Source organism: Lissotriton helveticus, chromosome 2_1, assembly GCF_964261635.1.
Source record: "Lissotriton helveticus chromosome 2_1, aLisHel1.1, whole genome shotgun sequence".
NCBI classification, from domain to species: domain Eukaryota; kingdom Metazoa; phylum Chordata; class Amphibia; order Caudata; family Salamandridae; genus Lissotriton; species Lissotriton helveticus.
The window spans coordinates 1,129,506,825-1,129,525,543 of NC_136059.1; the positions used below are offsets into that span (position 1 = coordinate 1,129,506,825).

The 18,719-nt window shown below is 40.7% G+C and overlaps 1 protein-coding gene across 3 annotated transcripts in view; it reads left to right on the forward strand.

The window, feature by feature from the left end:
* The window catches only part of LOC144818494 (perilipin-2-like), a 130,034-nt gene that overhangs the window by 1,922 nt on the left and 109,393 nt on the right, over nt 1-18,719 (forward strand). For all 3 annotated transcript variants that reach the window (XM_078675967.1, XM_078675968.1, XM_078675966.1), the window contains exons 4-6: nt 9,050-9,132; nt 9,527-9,812; nt 10,162-10,340. In XM_078675967.1, the coding sequence (XP_078532093.1) occupies nt 9,050-9,132; nt 9,527-9,812; nt 10,162-10,340 (548 nt within the window). The remainder of the gene's footprint in view (nt 1-9,049; nt 9,133-9,526; nt 9,813-10,161; nt 10,341-18,719) is intronic.

Genomic DNA, 18,719 nt, shown 5'->3' on the forward strand with positions numbered 1-18,719 from the left:
TATGCAAGTTTAAAAAGCAAAATTATCATGTCCTTTTTTCCATTCAACACATTTTCAATATAGTGAACAATAGATCTTTGATATCAGTGTTTTAACGTTCGCTAATATTATGTTTAATTAAATGTTCTTTGTCATCTTTATAGTGTGTAAATGATATCCGCACTCGTTTCTAACTTTTACTATATCCCCACCACCTCCAAAAGTTTAGACACTCTTAAAGTGCTTTAACGATTAAATTGTTCATTTTTTGGGGCCGTTTCCTCAACATTTCCATCATGAATGATTAGTGCAATTATTGCTTTTGAAGACCCTCGAGAACTGGGTAATTGGATAACAGCACCGAACTTTGTTCCCTGATAGATGGAATAGTCTACAGAGTCTCTTGCTTTTCTGTAATATTCCAGGTTCCTGGCTTATCAAGAGGGCACATTACCTGAGGTCTGCACCTTTTAGTGTTTTGTTTTAGTATCCTTAACGTGAACTGACCCAAATTTAAGTGGAACCCAATGTCTGCTGCTGCACTGTAACCTCTCAGTATTGTCAGCCTCAAACCTTTTGCACTACATGGCCAGTGAAACTGCTTAATTTATTATATTGAGTGTGATGATGGAGGCAGCTACAGCCTATATTACCAGTTTTTTATGAGGCTACTGAGCAGTTTCTATTGAATGTTTTTCCATTAATCCTTAGACATGTTTATCGCCTGCTCTCTTTTTCCCCAGTGTGGAAATAGGGGTTGAAGAAATGGGAGAATTGAAAATTGAGGGCCATGGCTAGAGGAGTTGTAAAATGTCTAATACATCTTTGATGTTCTGTATGGGATTAGTGGGGTGTGCATTGAAGTGGACTCTTTATTCAGCTATTACCCACACCACCCCATACTGAATAACCACATTGCCTACCAGCAACAAAAAAAGGCTGTACAGGTGTGTAGGTATATGTGTGTATATATATCTGCTGATTACAAATGATTGTGCTAGCACTCCATGCTTTAGTTATGTATTTAGTAAGTTATAGTGTTTAAACATGATTTGAGAAACATTCCTGCCCCGCCCTGATGAAAATGCTGTTAATGAACTAAGAGGCAAGTCAGGGATCATGTTTGTCCCATATGTGGCTAGATTTGTATTATATGGAAAGAAAGTATAGTCTATTACATCAAACAAGAGAGGTTTCTTTTGTACAGCAGACATGCTGAACTCGCACATTTGAAGGTGCTCTCATTTGTGATAATGAAGAAAATGGCATCTCAATGAATTAAATGATTTGCCCATGATCACATCATTTGAAACCAGTTCATGGGTCAAGAGCATTACAAATAATTCAAGTAGATTATTTAAGTCCCTAGACCTGCAGGTCTAGTAACATTTTTGTGATTTTTTTTTTTCGAGGTCTGTTAATAGATATAATTTCTCCAATTCCTAACAGTCTTGATGACCTAAGGCAATAATCCTATGTAAAATGATGAAAGATCTTTCATTTTTTATATTCCATTTCATGAATTTTAGGGTATTGAGGTCTTTGAAGTCAAAACATTAGCTACCATCACTGAAACAACTGAAGGGAGGGGAAGCCGGGATTAAGGTCAAATGGGATGGGGGTGTGCTCGCTCCTGGTCACGTCTCAATAGACGTTTTCCTGTGACCTAGTTTGTTTGTGTTTTCGTTTACTCCGGGCACTTATATGAGTGTAATGGTGGTATGTTATGTATTATCGATCTTGTGGGGCAAAGATGTAAGGTGTAAAAAAAAAAAAAAAAATTGGCTTGTCACACTTTTCAATGATGTTATAAAGAGAAAAGTGATGCCACACAATTTATGGACATCTTAGCTGATGCACTGACTGCATTGCAGAGATCATATCAAAGTTAAATCAGCGGTTAGTGTAGCAGCAGAAGTGCATATTTGCTTCTTTGAATAGGATCTTTATCTATCATAGAAACTACAACTGTCTTTTGATGCCCAACCGCTTCTGAGTAGATCTGAAGATCCATCCCCACCCTAAGTCATCTCCAATTGATTAACCAGCACCTGATGTTAACTTGAGCTCTAGTGCTTAAAAGCTTTAGAAGTGTTTTTGAGCTGAATCTCGGGCCAAGAAAGTGCTAGACAGTTCTGTTTTTCACTCTATCATAGTTCCATATGTAGATGGTTATTCTAATGTTAACATTTTTCCTTTTTAAAGTAAAACGTTGACTAGATATTAAACTTATATACTGTTCTGTATTCTAAGTGCCTACCCCTATACCATCTCATTGAGTAAGCCTTGGATGCCGACCTAGCCACCCTATAAAAGTCAAGTGCTAAATGGAAGTATATTCAGTCATCCAGTTGGAGAACAACCATGTTATGGTACCAGAACACCAGTGGTAAACAGCTCTAGTTGTTAGAATTGAGGCTGAAAAATCTTACAGCTCTGGTACCCCAAGCGGAGACCTCGCAATGTTTCAGATAATGTGTTTGGCATTATGGAAAATCAAGTCAATGTGGGCACACCTATTGTTGGTCGCACCCTTTGTAATATGCTTCCTGGAAATGGTCCTCCTACCTCACTCCCAGGCTGGCATAGGACCCGAGAGGGATCGCAAAAGCTGAACAAATGTGTACTAGGTGCTGTCTCGGCCTCTTCGTTGTGAACCTTTGGGATTTGTTTGCCCCGCCTACATTTTAGAGGGAGATCAGCAGACGATATAGTGACAAGGATGTAGAAGAACTGTAAGTGTGCAAGAATTAGTACTGGAAGCCAGGGACCCCCACCTAAGAAATTTCTACTATTTGAACCCAAAATCAATACAGAAACCACTACACATGTATACAAATTATGAAATATTTTATTTAATTCATAAACAATGTGAAAGATGTACATTTTTATTGAGGTTTGAGCTATCTAAATTTTATTTCTGAAAAAACAATATTCTGATTTCTAGCATATCGCTGTCTTTTTGCTCCTAATACATGCTTTCGTTTTGTCGGTGTGTAGCAGTGCTGCTTTAATTGAGGCCGCTAGTCGTGCATACTAGATTCCTTTTCATGTACTTGCTCTGCTCTCACAAATCAATCTAAGGATACCAACTTACTTTTTAGCTTCGAATTTCCTTCACATTACAGAGCCCTATGAGTCTACTTGACGGACCCGCAGGGGTCTGTGGACCACAAGTGAAGAACCACTGCGCTAAAGAGGAGGCAGAAAAAAGCGTCCCAGCTTGTGACACATAGACTGGCGCTCATTGACAGTTAACCAATCCAGCTGGTGTGGGAGCCACAATTTGGAACCTTGCAGGGATTATGTGACCGGTTAGCTGATGGATCTGCGTAAGAGAGACAATCCAGAGACTTGAGGTCATGTTTTGACCTCTATTATCCAGTGTGCTAAACCAGATAGTCTGTAGGGCTTGTGGGCTTTTTAGCCAGAATGATTGATTGTGAGATCCTTGATCATATCTAGTGGGCTTGATTGGGTTCAACTTTTCCAACAGATAGATCTCTTAAGGTTCACCCTGTGCAAGTGCAGCCTTTACTCTGTAGCTTCTCAAATAAAGAAACGTCTACCACACTGATTGTATGTCTGTGATCAGTGAGAGAGGAGAAGTAATGTAGTTTGTGATTTAATAAAAACACTATAGGTACCACTTGATAATTTTAGATTAATACGGGGCGTGGTATGGTGATCACTGGTGCTTCAACTCATTAGACCTTTCCTGTTAACCCCCACAAGTTATTCAATTCTGTGCCCTATCCTACTGCAGGCCAAGATCTTTGCCATACTCTGCACTCATTCCACACAAGGGACTTGTCAAGACAGGGACTAAACAGCACATACCCTGATCAAAAGATTGAAAACTCGTGGCAATATCATGTTTTGTGGCATAGACTAAATGGGCGTCTATGTAGGCACCCATCATGCAATCCTCTTATTGCATGATGTATTTTTGAAACACTATGGTTAACCATTGCACATTTTAATTCCCAAATTCACTATTCTGGATACATATTAAGAGTGTCATTTCATCCTTTTGTGGTGTTTGAAATGGAGAGATACCCAGCCGCGGTCGGCAATAGGAGTTCCTGCAGGGCGGTGACGTGGGGAGGGGCAGGGTGGGGGTAGTAATGTATGGATTACGGAGTTTAACAGGTAAGTAAATATTTAAATAAATCTGGACATTTGATAGGAAGCGGTTAGCCAACAAAGATTATATTACTCACATTACTAGCTGGGCCCAAGAGTTTTTTGATATAAACAGATATAGTGCCTCTAGGGTTGTTGTATGGGATAGCTTTAAAGCGGCTCTAAGAGGCGAAACTATGAGCTATCAAGCTAGAATACGGAAGCAAAACAATATGGGATATCAACAACAATTGGCTGATCTGACCAGAGCCGAGGAAGAACACATGGCACAAATAGCTCAAGGCGAAAATGGGAAACTAGCTATGCACCGCCTGCTAGTGTTAAAAACAGAGCTTAACTCTGGTTTGACTCAGAAAGCTGCTGAGACATATAAAGTACACCGGAAAGAAGTGTACGAGAATGGGGAGAAAGTTGGCAAACATCTCGCACTACATACACGCCAGCAAATGTCCCATAATGCCATCACAAAGATACAATCACAAGGGCAGACGTTCACACAAACACCAGAAATAATTGGTGCATTTCAACAATATTATCAGACCCTCTACCAGGATGATAACAGAACCAGCAGGGCAGACGCAGACTTGTTCTTGAAAAATCTCCTTGAGCAACCAGAGGTAAACAAGACTTTAGATGATAATACCAGAGAAGAGCTTGAGAAAGAAATTACCCTTATAGAAGTCTAGCTTGCTTTGTCTTCACTGGCTTCTGGGAAGGCGGCAGGCCCCGATAAAATACCTCTGGAACTATATAAAATTCTCAGTCACACCCTGGGCCCACTATTATATGATCTATTTTTAGGGATCCAATGGAGTGGTATCCCACCCACCACATGGAGAGAAACAAATATAATTATCTTTCCAAAAAAGGGCAAACCTCAGGATCAATTATCATCATATCGCCCAATTTCCCTAATCAATTCTGACTCCAAATTATACGCTAAAATAATGGCCATCCGGCTCGGACGGGTCGTCGAACATCTGGTCTCCTCATGGCAGCACGGGTTTACTCCCGGCAAAGGTACGACCGACCATACTCGGAGAGCAATCTCCCTGTTTGATGTAATGTCTGCAACAGGAGGCCAGATGTCGATGATCCTTCTGGATGCCGAGAAGGCCTTTGACCGGGTGTCCTGGAATGTTTTATGGGCTGCCCTGACGCAGTATAATTTCGGCCCCAAATTTGTCAAGTCTATAATGGCTATGTATTCTAAACCAATAGCAAAATTACAAATAATGAGCTCTGAATCAAGTATAATTAGAGTATCCAGAGGCACACGCCAAGGCTGTCCATGCTCTCCAATATTATTTGCCCTGTTTATTATAAACCCTTTAATTTTGAAACTTTTAGAGAATCCACTAATCACACCTATAGTTGTTAACAAATTTGAAACCAAAGTATTGGCCTATGCCGATGATATTGCGGTACTAACGCCTAATCCTTCTGTGGCAATATCAGAAATAGAGGCAGTAACGCAAGCCTATGGACGCTGCTCTGGATATTCTCTGAATAAAGAAAAAACAATCATCCTATGTACGGATAACATTATTTGTAAGGATCACAGGAAAACTAATAATGTTATATACCTAGGTGTTAGCATAAGCCCCGATGTTACACGAATCTCTCAACTCAATTATGAGCCATTACTAAACACTGTAAAGAAAGACCTAGATCGGGTTAATAGTTTACAGCTGTCAATAATTGGTAGAGGAAACTTTTTAAAAATGAATATCTTGCCAAGGGTGGTTTATCTTTTTCAGGCTATTCCATTGATGCCTGAAGAAAAGGTTCTCAAAATTCTAGACTCTCTTATGTCCAAATTTATGTGGCAACAGGGCAAAACCAGAAGATCCTTGAAGCTTTTGTCACTACCACAGAACAAAGGTGGACTAGCAGTTCCAAACATTCTGCTATATCTCTGGGCTTCATTTCTCCAACAGATGGCCCCCCTTCTCTATGTGAATCCTAGCTCAGAGACCATGGAGGATGCACCTATTCCATCTATATATGAGCTATCCCTAGGGGAAAAAGCTAAAGGTCTTTTTCTGAGACAAGTAGAGAAGCTATTACAAGAAAAATAAATTCAAAGTTATCACGAGTGCCTGGACAATCTGGTTAAGGATTACGAATTATATGCACATCCCAAAGCTTAATAGGTATTCTCCCCTATGGCATTCTAACCTTCTTCCCGAACTAGGGAGTGATGTTATCGCAAAGAAATGGCATTCTGTAGGAATTACCTCAGTTGGCGACCTTCTGGGTGCGAATGAGGCTTATACCTTTACAGATCTACAACAAAAATGTCATCTTCCAAATGGGCACTACTTTAAATATTTGCAGATTCATAGTATGCTCAAACATAAGAACCCTAATATCAACTCTGAGAAAATTGAAATTATCGCTAAAAGAACAGCAAGAATAGGTACAATCTATGGTCAACTACTGGATAAGGTACAAGATGATCTAGAACATACAGAAACTGCGTGGGCAGACAGACTTGACAATCCGAATGTAGCTATTGACATGAGTCTCTGCCTATCATCACGATTACTTATGTCAGCTAGTTTAAAAGCCCAGACCTATAAAACTATCTATAATCTATACTATACTCCGGCCAAATTATATGCCTGGGGCAAAAGAGAGAACGATCACTGCCCCAGATGTCTTAAAGGCCCTGCAACGCTTATTCACATGTTCTGTGAATGCGACCAATTAACACTTATTAAAAAAATGATCTGTGAATTCTGGGAAGAAGTGTTTGGCCATAAAATACCCAACTCCCCTACTCTGTATCTGCTAAGCACTGATAATACACTAAACCTGAGCAGGGAAGAAGAGGACATGCTTTTTATAAGCTCGGCAGTCCTCAGGGTAATACTAGCAGCACGGTGGAAAGACTCAGATCCACCGAGTTTTCAAATGTGGTTAGCACGTCTTCTCGGGGTCTTCAATCAGGAAAGTGCCATCTATGCCACCAGAGGGCTAAGATCTGCTATGCGTGGTATGGCGATCTGGCAACCCATCACTAATTGGAGGAAGAGGCTTAGCACAGTGGGATAGTATGATCATGACTTACTCTAATATGTCGTTTTATATGTCTATTCATTGCCCTTTTTCTTTTCTTTTCATTTCTTTTCTTTTTTTTTCTTTTTTTTATCGTTTTCTTCACTTTTATTTCACTCTTCCTCTCAATATGAGAATGAAAACAAATCAAACATGGAAGTAATTGTTTATTGTACAATATTATCGTATTTCGACTACTTTTTTTTTGTTTGTACCTGTTTTATCTGGTTCTGAAAAATAAAATGTTTTATAAATAAATAAAACGAATTTTGTTGCGTGCACTGCATCACCAAATGCGATGCAGTGCGCGCAACGAAATTCGTTTTATTTATTTATATGTTTACTTACCTGTTAAACTCCGTATTCCATACATTACTAACCCCCACCCTGCCCCTCCCTCTCCCCACGTCACCGCCCTGCAGGAACTCCTACTGCCGACCGCGGCTGGAGATACCTCTCCTGTTCCAGGGAACAGCAATAGTTGACCCATCTAGTTAGTGCTCCTCCCTAGGAAATCTGTACATTGTATTTGTGGGTCCAGTATGAGGGTAATGCAGGTATACTGAGGGTGCCTAGCGTCGAGGGCGGTGTGCCAATTACGCTACCACCCCCCTCCTGTGACCCATGGTTGTACCCCTGTTGCACCATAAAAGTGCAGAAACCTTAATGAAGGAAGCCTCCTAAACCAGGAGTTAATAGAAAGACATTTTCTCTTCCTATTTTTCGCACTTTCTCACTTTTATATTTTTTTCACACGTACACGCCCCAAGGTAAGGTGGGCCTTAGTGTGCCCATACCGCCAGGGTTTAGTACACCTATATAGTCCTGACGAATGCCTGGTAAATGTACACCGTTTCAGAGGCAGAAACATGTTGACTGACTAAGGAAATAACCACACAATTAACTTATGGACCACCTTCCTACACTTAATTTTAATAATATGTCCTAAGTGATCACTTAGTAAATCATTTCCTGATACACTAAAGACATTCTTTAATCCCCTCACCACAATTTAGTTTATTTTTTCACTGCACACCTTAAACTCCCATATCCTGCTCCGCAGTAGATCTGGCGTCGAAGCACACTGAAGAGGCATTCGGCCTCTTCAGTGGGGCCCAATGATGAAGCATGTCACCACCAGGTGGTGAGTGAGGGCCTTCCTAAAAAAACGTCCTGAAAGTGGCCGTTCTTTCCATTTTTTGTGTCGCTCCCTCGTGTGTTCTTTGAAACCATATGACACCTCTTTTTTTGCTTATTTAATGCATGCTTTTAGTCTTTATATATAAGCATACATTCTTTTGTCTGAAGAAAAAAAAAAGCATGCCTTTCCATGGCAGTATGGGCAATGAAGGGAACTACTGTCCAGAGATGTTTGCTAGTAGTTGGTAGAAGAGAAATTGGAATCGCACAACTTTTCACTAGGGCCTAGCAGCTCCCCCAACAATGTTTTACCATACCAAAGCAAGCACTGACCACGCCAGAACACTTGTCCAGCGCCTGATCTATATGCTTTGCCAGTGCTTGCTAACGTGTTTGCATTGCTGTAGGCATTTTCTTTATTGCTTTTGTCCACCCTTTGGGGGGTATTTCAAACTTACTGAATTTACTGTTGCTTTTTATCCTTTGGTGTTCTAGTTTGGTTTGTTAACTTTTGAATGCCATTTTCCTTGTGCTTTGGAATTTGAAAACTGCGCTTGCTGAAAAGGAATTATCTTATTGTCTGGCGTCCCAGCAACTGAAAGCAAAACAGGTCATGTCTTGTATGTTTACTTGACATTTAAGTAGACTTGGCCCGTGTAAATGGGAATAGCTGCTGTCGTTAAGACAGGTCGAGTCACTCAAGTAATTTTTGAATTTTTAGTTGCAGTTGCAAATACCTATGCATGTATTGGTCTGGACAAAATTGAAGAGAAACTACCGATTCTTCATCAGCCATCTGACCAGGTAATGTGTTTACAGAGGTAGCAATGGTGGTGGATGAAGACTTAATGAGGGGACTATTGCAGTGTGTTGTAAATAACCAGGGACGAAGAAGCAAGACTGTTAGTTGGGTGGTTGAGACATGGATTGAAATTCGGAATTAAATACATTTGTTATAACGTTACTTGGATGTCTTTCTTTGGTTTAAAATGTTTTATACATGACCGAGTAATTTTGCCAAGCGATCTTTGTGTCTTGAAACCTTGGTTTTCTATCCATTTTGTTACATGTTTCCAATACCTATGTAACAGATTGCTACATCTGGAATCTATTATTTACTAATGGTATTCAAAGCATAAATTATTTGTTGGTGAATTATTCATTATAGAGATTAATTTTTTCCCTTTCATTCCAACAGATCGTTTCCAAAGCTTCGGATATTGTGGTTGGTGCCAAAGATGTCTTGTCCAGCACAGTAACTGGCGCCAAAGATACTGTGGCTCATAAAATCACTGGAGTGGTTGTCAAGACCAAAGAAGCAGTGCATGGGAGCGTGGAAATGACAAAGGCTGCCGTGAATGGTAGCATTAGCACTGTGCTGGGAAGTCACGTTGTTCAAATTATGAACAGTGGTGTAGATACAGCATTGACCAAGTCTGAGACTCTAATAGATCAGTATCTTCCATTAACAGAGGAAGAGTTGGGTAAGTACCCCTTATGCTGCTATTAACTGCCAAAAAACAATATGTATTTTCTTTACCTTTCCTTTACTAGAAGTGTCCACATAAGCTTCCAGACGAATATGAATGTACTACTATGGGTTTGTAGGAGGTTAAATGTGCAGTTTAGATGGTGTTGAAGGATAACTACTCCCTCTAATTTCTTCTTAAAAGGAGATGTTTAAAAAGGTTTCTAAGACTGATATTCTTTGAGTTTGAAGATCATCTGTTGGTGGCAAGGGGAGTTGTGTTTTTATACCAGTGCAAAATTTGAGGTAAAGCGGTAGTGGTGATACAGTGGATGCTTAACATCTGGATTTTTTTTGTTTACCAGAATATACAAATAATGAAGAATTTCATGCGACAACGCAAAAGCCAAATTGCTATGTTAGACTGGGGTCCCTGTCTGCTAAAGTTCGCAAGCGTGCATATCAGCAAGCCTTAAACCGTGTTAGAGATGCAAAATCCAGGAGTCAGGATGCCATATCTCAACTCCACCATACTGTTGATCTGGTGAGTACCACTGTATAACGAATACTTAAAATCTAGAGAAGCACATCAGATAATGCAAATGAATTTTTCCGCTGGTTGATCTGCCCTTTGTACCAATATTCCTGATGCGGTATACTTTTTCATCTTAACAGCTCTCTCGCCTTTAATGCAATCTTAATACCCACTTATATAAGTGCTATTGTGTTGCATGTTACATGCATCATGCATGACTTGGTGCTAGTCATCGCAACCTGAGCTTCACAGTCCTATACCAATAGTCAGACCTTAAGAGGTGTCCTAGGTGTGTCGGAGGAGAGCCCAGCCTGGCCAGACTCCATAAGGAACGAAAGCAGGGTGTGCCTAGCATTAATCCAAATGGCTAGATCTGTGCTAGATCTTCAGGATAAGTGTGATTGGCCTGTCGTTGTGTGACTGCCGTTCACGGATCAATCATAGGTTTCCATCTGCATATACATTTCGGGAAAAGTTATATTTGGACTAAACTTTGGAAGGACCATTTCATACAAGGTTCGCAGTGCAAATGGAGACAGCTGTGCTTTGTAGTTCTGCACTCTTTAGATGATGTGTGTACTGTGCGTTTGTTGACATTGTCCTCCAGTTTGATTTTATGGCTTCTGATTTGGTTGGGTGCCTGTCGGCCTTTATGTTTCCATGCCACTTTGTATGTTGATGCATGAAGGAAAATGAATTAGAGACTCAAACTGAAGCTGAGTCGAAGTTGGCAGCTCAGACAGTTTTAACGAACCTCCTGGGCATGCTGCTTGGCTCGCACAGCTTATTTGCCCAGTCTATTTATGCAAATCTTCTCCTGGAAGGCAACAAGAATGTCCTTCCGGAGGTAAGGATATTTGTTATATTCTACACTTTTATGAACTTATCTGAAACATTATTTTGTAGGCTTTATCTTTAATGCTTCAGCCCTGGTCGTGTTTAGGTACACATTTATGTAGAAGGCAGTCACAATGAAATCCGATTCAAGGAGAGACTACCAAGAAATGACCAGGAGAGAGTATATGATCTGTCTGTCAAAGAGAGGAACCAGAGTCTTAGATGTCCCCTAGCAGCAGGGCAGTGGTGTGTCTGCCACAAAGATTAATCTATGGATACCACAAGCACTGAAAGCAGCCTGACCTTGTCAGGAAAAGGCACATGGAACGAAGGTGAGATACACATGGAAAAGAGTACTGGAATAACGTGAAGAAGCTTTTGAAAACACTTGCCCACAACATAGACATTATATAGACATAAAGCAGGCTGCAACTAGGACCACATCTTCTAAAATAAATTCAAATATTGTAGTTGTTCCATGGAATAGCACACAATACTGGAAGTATGCTCATCCCACGACCTGGGAAACAAGAAGAGACATCCCTGTCCCTTCAAGCATAAATCATATCGGAGTCGAAAGGCTGCTAGTGCCTGCTGTCGATTTTGGTGATCCTTGAAAGAAACCAAAGGATGAGGATACTGAAAACAAAGGGGAGGGTAGATGAGGGAGCAAGGTGGCTAAACAATTTAGCAGATAGACAGACAATCATTCAAATTATCATTGAAACCTCCCAGGCCGAGATCAAGAGATGATACTGGAAGGCATAAGCAAACAAAAAAGAATATGGCAACACCTTTGGATCAAATGCTCACAACCCAAATGAACAACCAAAGGTACTCACCGATGTTTCAGAACGCCTATATTTAAAAAAAGAACCCTTAAAGGTCCAGTGAAATGAGACCCTTGCATGCCTGAGTAAGAAAGTTGGGCAAAATGCAGTTTGGTGCCAGGACTTGAATAGCCCTTGGTGGGTTCAGATGGCAAAAATGACTGCATCATGTGTGGCTGTGGAATGGGGAATTTGGTAGATTACTTAATGGAGAAGTACAAATCTGGAAATAAAGTCTTCCGTGTTGGAACTCATTGTATTTCAAATACCCCGAGCCCTTCCTTAATTCCTCTGCAGCCATATTCAAAGAACTGAATCTATACTAAATGAGCCATGTAGCCCATCACCTTACAGTTGTTTCTTGTTTATTTGTTGATTTAGCTTGATTTTTCTGTTTTCCCCCTTTCTTCGTTAAAGCTGCTACTATGTTTAATGAGCTGTATGTATACAGTTGTATGAAAGGCTTATGTAGCTGAAAGTTTTAAATAAGTTGATCTTGAATATTCTTCAATGGGAATGTACTGGAATTGCATTGACTTTCCAAATCCTGACTGCTGCCATGTGCTGTAAATAAATTCCATGGTTGTTTGAATTGTGATTTGTGTTGATCAGTGACCAAGTGAAAGTGTATCTAAAAAAGTGGTAAACCATGCTATCGGATAGTCTTTTGATGTGGAAAAAAAAGCGTGTTACTCCAGGATTGGAACTTTCATAGATTCACATGCTTGAATCATTCCCCGCCGTTGAGATGGGAGTCCCCGGTGTGTTTATACATAAAAATAGCAATGGAAAGCCATTACAAATCAGAAACCAGGCCTAGGCCCATTTCAGTTTTGCAACATATCCACATCTTTTTGTAAAAGAGACCAAAAAAAATCAACAACCAATCAGATTAGCCTCACCCTCTAGAACCCTCCTGAGAGAACCTTAGACCTTCAGATTTTCTACTGCTCGTTGTGCTAGGGAGTCTCCACTGTTCCATTATTCTTGAGGGTTTTTCAACTGTTTTTTTCTTCAACAACTTCTACAGCTTCGAGTTCTTCTCTTTCCAACATGACTGACAAAGAGAAACAAGCATTGGCATAGCCAATAGTCTCGCTTTTGGGACCTTAGAAGTATTTAGTTATGCAGCACAATATCTTTGGTGCAACAACATCCACTGTTGCATGGCTAAACACTTATAAGGTCTCAAAGGCGAGATCTATTGGCTATGCCAATGCTTGTTTATTTACGTAAGAGCCTGCTGTTGCATTGCGGTCAATAATTATTGTGCTTACGGCAGGGATGTGGAATTCCTATAGCCCGACGCCCAGGACATATTGTTTGGGGTCAAGGGCAACAAGTTTAAATGTGTATTTTGTCCTTGGGGCAAGTAGGCCCAACCCCTGCAGCACAAACCCTTTGCCTGCCAGTTTCCAGTACCACATTAAGAATCAGGGAAGGGTACTGCCTGTAGTTAAGTTAATATTTGTGTGCATGTGTTACTGCTGTTCAAACTTGTATTTATGTTTCATTATTTGAAAGCCTTTATTATTAGGGTGAGCGCGCTAAGTAAATGTACGTTCTGACTGCACTACTGACAGTGGTTCCAGTATGAAAATGTGTTCACACAGTTTCAAAGTTTAGCAACATGAGGCTATGCATGATGCTCACAGAATGCTCTCTGATTAGATGCAAATATTTGCAGAAGCTTGAAAGCAAGATTAATGATTCTTTGCTTTCAATATGAAATGCTCCTAAAAAATGAAAGTAGGGAAAAAAACATTTTGCTAAACTATTGTAAAATTTCAGGTACCATTTCTTTGCAGCATCATTTCGTAAAATGTGTTGATGCATGCTAGTATTTCCCCAAAATATTCATATTTGAAAATTTGTGTAACCAGTTTCAATAAGATTATGGGAAACAAAAATAAACAAGCCTTGGCAAAGCCAGTAGGTCTGACTGACATTGGTGGTCAGCATTTTAGTTTGTCAATGCGTGACTTGTTTTGGCATGGCTTTTGTAAAACCTCATTGATGTGAGAGCTGCCGGTCCCTCACCATTATAACAAACATTGGCAAACGCAAAAATTATTTTTGGTCTAAAAAAAAAAAAAAAGCACACATTGCCACATTAGTTACTGGAACTGAACAAAACTACTTTGTGTACCGATATGCTCCTTGTGAAAGAGCAGAATGCGGTCACTCACAGTGAAGCCAGCTGATTCTGAGAGAGAGAGAATTTGAATAAACACAAAAGGCCATAGTTAAAGCCAGACCAAATTAGGGGCCCAATAATTAAAGAAAGTCTCAAAAGTGCACCTTTGGTATATGGCTTTCCTAAATTCGCAAGAATTTACATTAGTAGGGTAAGAAATTGTACTTCTACAAAATATTTGTGAACTGCATTTCAGCATGAGCAAAAATGCATGTGTAGATTTGCTCATTTGAAAACCTGGCTGATTGAAAGTTCATTTTCCCTCCAACTACTTTTTTCCCAACTCTGAAAGAAGGTTTACGTCTGCCACACTTAGGAGTAAATTTCCAACATTTCTCAGTATGGGACAGATTAGAGAAAATTTGTTGAAAACCCTTAAAACATGCAAGTTAGTAGGTTTGCACAGACTCAAAAGGGCATTCCAACCCTGGAACTACTGCTTACCACCATCATCAGTCCTAGTATGTAGATCTCCGGAAACGTGGCAACATAAAATGATTACTAGTATTTAAACATTACTATGGTAAATGCCCTGGTATAATCAGAGAGGCTATACAAGAGCTCTTATATAATGCGATTGCTGCCATAATTTGTGGCAGCACTACATGGCACCAAAGGGACAAGTGGATTTTGTTACAGGACAAGTAGATTTATAAAGCAACCTGCCCACGGACAAGTAGATATTTTAATAAATTCCACACCCCCGTTACGGGGAGGAGACACAACATACAGTGTTGCGAGGGCTTGGCTTGGAGCAGGATGAAGGCGCTATAGAAGCCAGACTAGTGTAGGTGGGAAAGACAGATCAGCTGAAGGAGTGAGTGTACAACAGCAAGAAAAGGAGGGAGAAGGATAAACTAATGCGATAGAACTCAGAGCGGCTAAGCTTAGGTTTGCCATGGTGAAGTCTGTTATTGTTCCGAGTCAGTTGATACAATTGACCCAACAAGCCTAAAAACAATGTTTTTCAAAATAATATAAAAAAATAACAGAGGTCTGGGCGATGTAACCGGAAGCAGGCTTGCAAGCAAATTGAATGGAACAACCAAGGGAAAAGTCATAAGAAGAAAAAATCATTCCCCACACCATAATACTTTTGGCGTAGTGGCTCTCCATCCCAATTTAATTATGAAAGAGGAGAGCAGCATTTTAAAATGGTTGCAGAAAAAAGGCTCAGACCAGTAGCCAGGCGCAGATTTTCCTCATTTTCCATGCTGCTTGCTATTCAGCACGCACACTGAAAAAAGGCCACTAGAAGTGGGTGCCTGCTTTTGCCTGGGGGGACCATAGAGTACGTGCTGCTACGGCAGTACTTTAGTAGTTCCCTACTTTTGTCCTGGGGCACTGGAAAGTGCACACTCGATCGGAGAAAAGGAATGGGCAAAAGAATGCTAAAATATAAAGCGCAGCTTCCCTGAAGCAGGCGACGCACTCTGCTTTTTGTCAATGTTCACTCCCCAGTTTTACAGGACTGCGTCTGGACTGTAAATTAGTTGCTCAAGAACTCTGATGGAAGCGTAAGGCACACCTATGCAGCCAAAAGAAAAACACTGATGCCAAAATATTCCTCAGGCTAAACCAACGGGTGAATGACAATATCAGCAAGCCAATGGCTGAAGGTCCGAAAGTAAAGAAGTCCCTAGCTTAGAGATATGGACCCCAACCCTCTTAAGGTGTAGAATACAATATGTTCACCATGAATAGTCCAAGCACAAAACACAGAAAACCTTTAAAAAAAAAAAAAAAAACTTTAAAAAAAACAAAGGGACCGAGGATAAAAGTTAACACACACGTTCGTCCTCATTCTATGATTCCTCGTCCTCTGTCCTCAACAAATGTATTCTCTGGCCACAGAATAGAGGCATTCTTTACAGATATGAGTAAATTCTGGAAGACAATACTTTGAGACCCTAATAAGGTACAGTCCGTATACTATATAAATGCATTGAGACAAGTCAGTATGTCAATTCTGACATACTTGACTCACCAAACCTGACATGTACAAGTACTGATTGGGAAGACTGAAGTGTTAAAAAAAAAACCACAGCCACTGTAATTAAGAACGTAAGTCTGCTGGTAGAGTTACCGGCTGTTGCACATTTTGTTACACACTGTGAAAGTGTTGGGGGTGCGCGTGAGAGTGCAATGTGTTCTGGAGGTGGGGGTTAATAAGAAGGCAGCATACAGGCAAGCAATCTTACCTCGTTGTTGGTGTGCTAGTCCGTTTTGTACGCTGCAAGCCATTAACGCACAGCAAGCATTGTGAATCACATATACGGAAGATAAAAATAAGACTGCAAGGATTTGAAAAGCGGGTGTTTTTCGTGCCTCAATATTGGTGAATAAGGGTTGTATGCGGGCGCTTAGCGTGTCGAAGGGTGGACCGGTGAGCATAACATGAATAACAAGGAGGGAGTGCAAATAATGAAAGTGAAACGGCTACAAGTTAGCTCGCACCATACAAGAAGCTGACAAGGAGGGAGTGGTAGAAGGGAGGGGGGTAAGGGAGGCCCTTCACACGTGCAATAAAAGACGCCAAATGGCAGCTGTGCACATCACACGCGTGATAGTAAGCCGGTGGCTGGTAAAGTAGCACTTTTCTAAGCAGCTACTAAATGTCTTGCCAGTGCTCAGGTGAGACCTAAAAGGCCTTTTTAAAGCTTGTGCCACCTGCTCTAAAAAGAGGCTCTACGTGGATGACCCTCTCAAGCACTGCATCTATTGCCTGTATCTAGATCACAAGGCCAAAGATTGCAAGGTATGCCGTACTATTTTCACCAAAGCTTTGAGGGACGTCTCCTGACCTGGATCCAGAAGCTAAGCTGGTCTCCAGTGACGATAGTGATGAGGCCTCATCAGCTTCGTCCTCCAGGAGATCACTAAAAAGGGTGAGATCTGGCCCTTCTTCAGAAGACCGTCCTGGGAAAGCATCTAAAAAGACCTCTCGTGTCTGACGGGCTAAGTCCAAGCAAATGTCCTCACAGTGGTGTAAAGGAGAGGGAAGGACTTAAAACGGGAGACACTGCAGCGAGGAAATCGAGCTCTGTGCCTCCATCTTCTCCTCCTGAAGGAAGGAAAGCCTTCAAAAAACTCTTCTGTTCCTTCCGAGGGAAAACAAGCTAAAAACGTCCCACCGTTGACTAAGATGTCGATGGTGAAGAAACAGTCATCGTCGACGTGCAGTGAAAAGGTACAGTCTCCTCAGTCTGCTCTGGCGACTGGTTCGTTGCAGAGATTCCTTGCCTTCAACGACCACACAACATCCATAGTCGACGGCGAATACTGGGTCAGCGGTGACAACTAAGATTTCGACGGCGAGAATGACCAAAGCAAGGTGACGGACTTAATGGGTAGCACTATCTCTATATCTTTGCTGCTGTACACTGTATAAGAGTGCTCGTGCACAAAACTCCGGCACCTGTCACCTTTTGGTGCCACTGGTTACAGATTTCCAAAGTACTTTAAGCAATAGGAGGTGCACCGAACACAAAACACGTAGTCGTTGTAATTTATTTTAATCTCTTCTTTTATTTCAAAATAGGTCTTAAAACAGCCAACCCGTTTCGTTCCCCAAAGTTAGAACCTTTTGGAACCTCATCAGGGCAATAACAAATAAAATAAAACACATAAGCGACAAAGAAATGAGAGACTGACGAACATAACTTAGAATTTCAACATTACATATATTTTTCATAGATGACCTCTAATCCAAACATAAAGAAAACACTAGTTTAACAATTTTTCTTTTTTATATAGGAGTAACACTATTTTTTTTATATATAACACGAGACAAAGGGCTGACACATTAACAAACCGTTGAAATTGTTCCTATATATGTTAAACTTTATTACCAACTCTTAAAAAAAATAGCATGGCAAAAACGTACCTAAAGACACAAGAACGGAGATATAACAACAAACATCCTGGATATGCAAAGACCATTATTTAAGGTATTTATTCTTATCGGAGGGTAGAAGACAAGTACAGAAGTCCAAAGATGTGGTAGATCAGAACGTTATAGATACCCTCAGTGATATGGATATCAGTAGATAGAAGATTCCTCACCTTATATGGTCAAATATGAAATTGCAATATGATTAAAAAATAGTAGTTAATGTTCTGATTTTAGAGGAGCTCCGTGGTTAAACTGGCAAGGATTAATACCTAAACAAACAATAATGGATGTTAAGGTTCCTCAAATGGGGGACCACAGTAGATATGAAAGAATAATATAGTGCCACGATATACGGCAAGAATGACGACGGCGGCCGTGGTGATAATGGCGACTACGGCAACGGCATCGACTGTAATGATGACTGTATCGGGGACGGCACAGTTCATGGCAACATCTACATTGTCTATGATACCGTTGATGACCTCGTCGACCAGAGAGAATTTCTGGGGAAATTATTAGGAAGCGTCATAACTCCTGAGCTCACTTCACCCAGCAAAGTGACACCTTTGCTACCTATTCACCTCCTAGAGGAAGAAGATTCGGATGAGGAAAGTCCATTTGGTTATGCA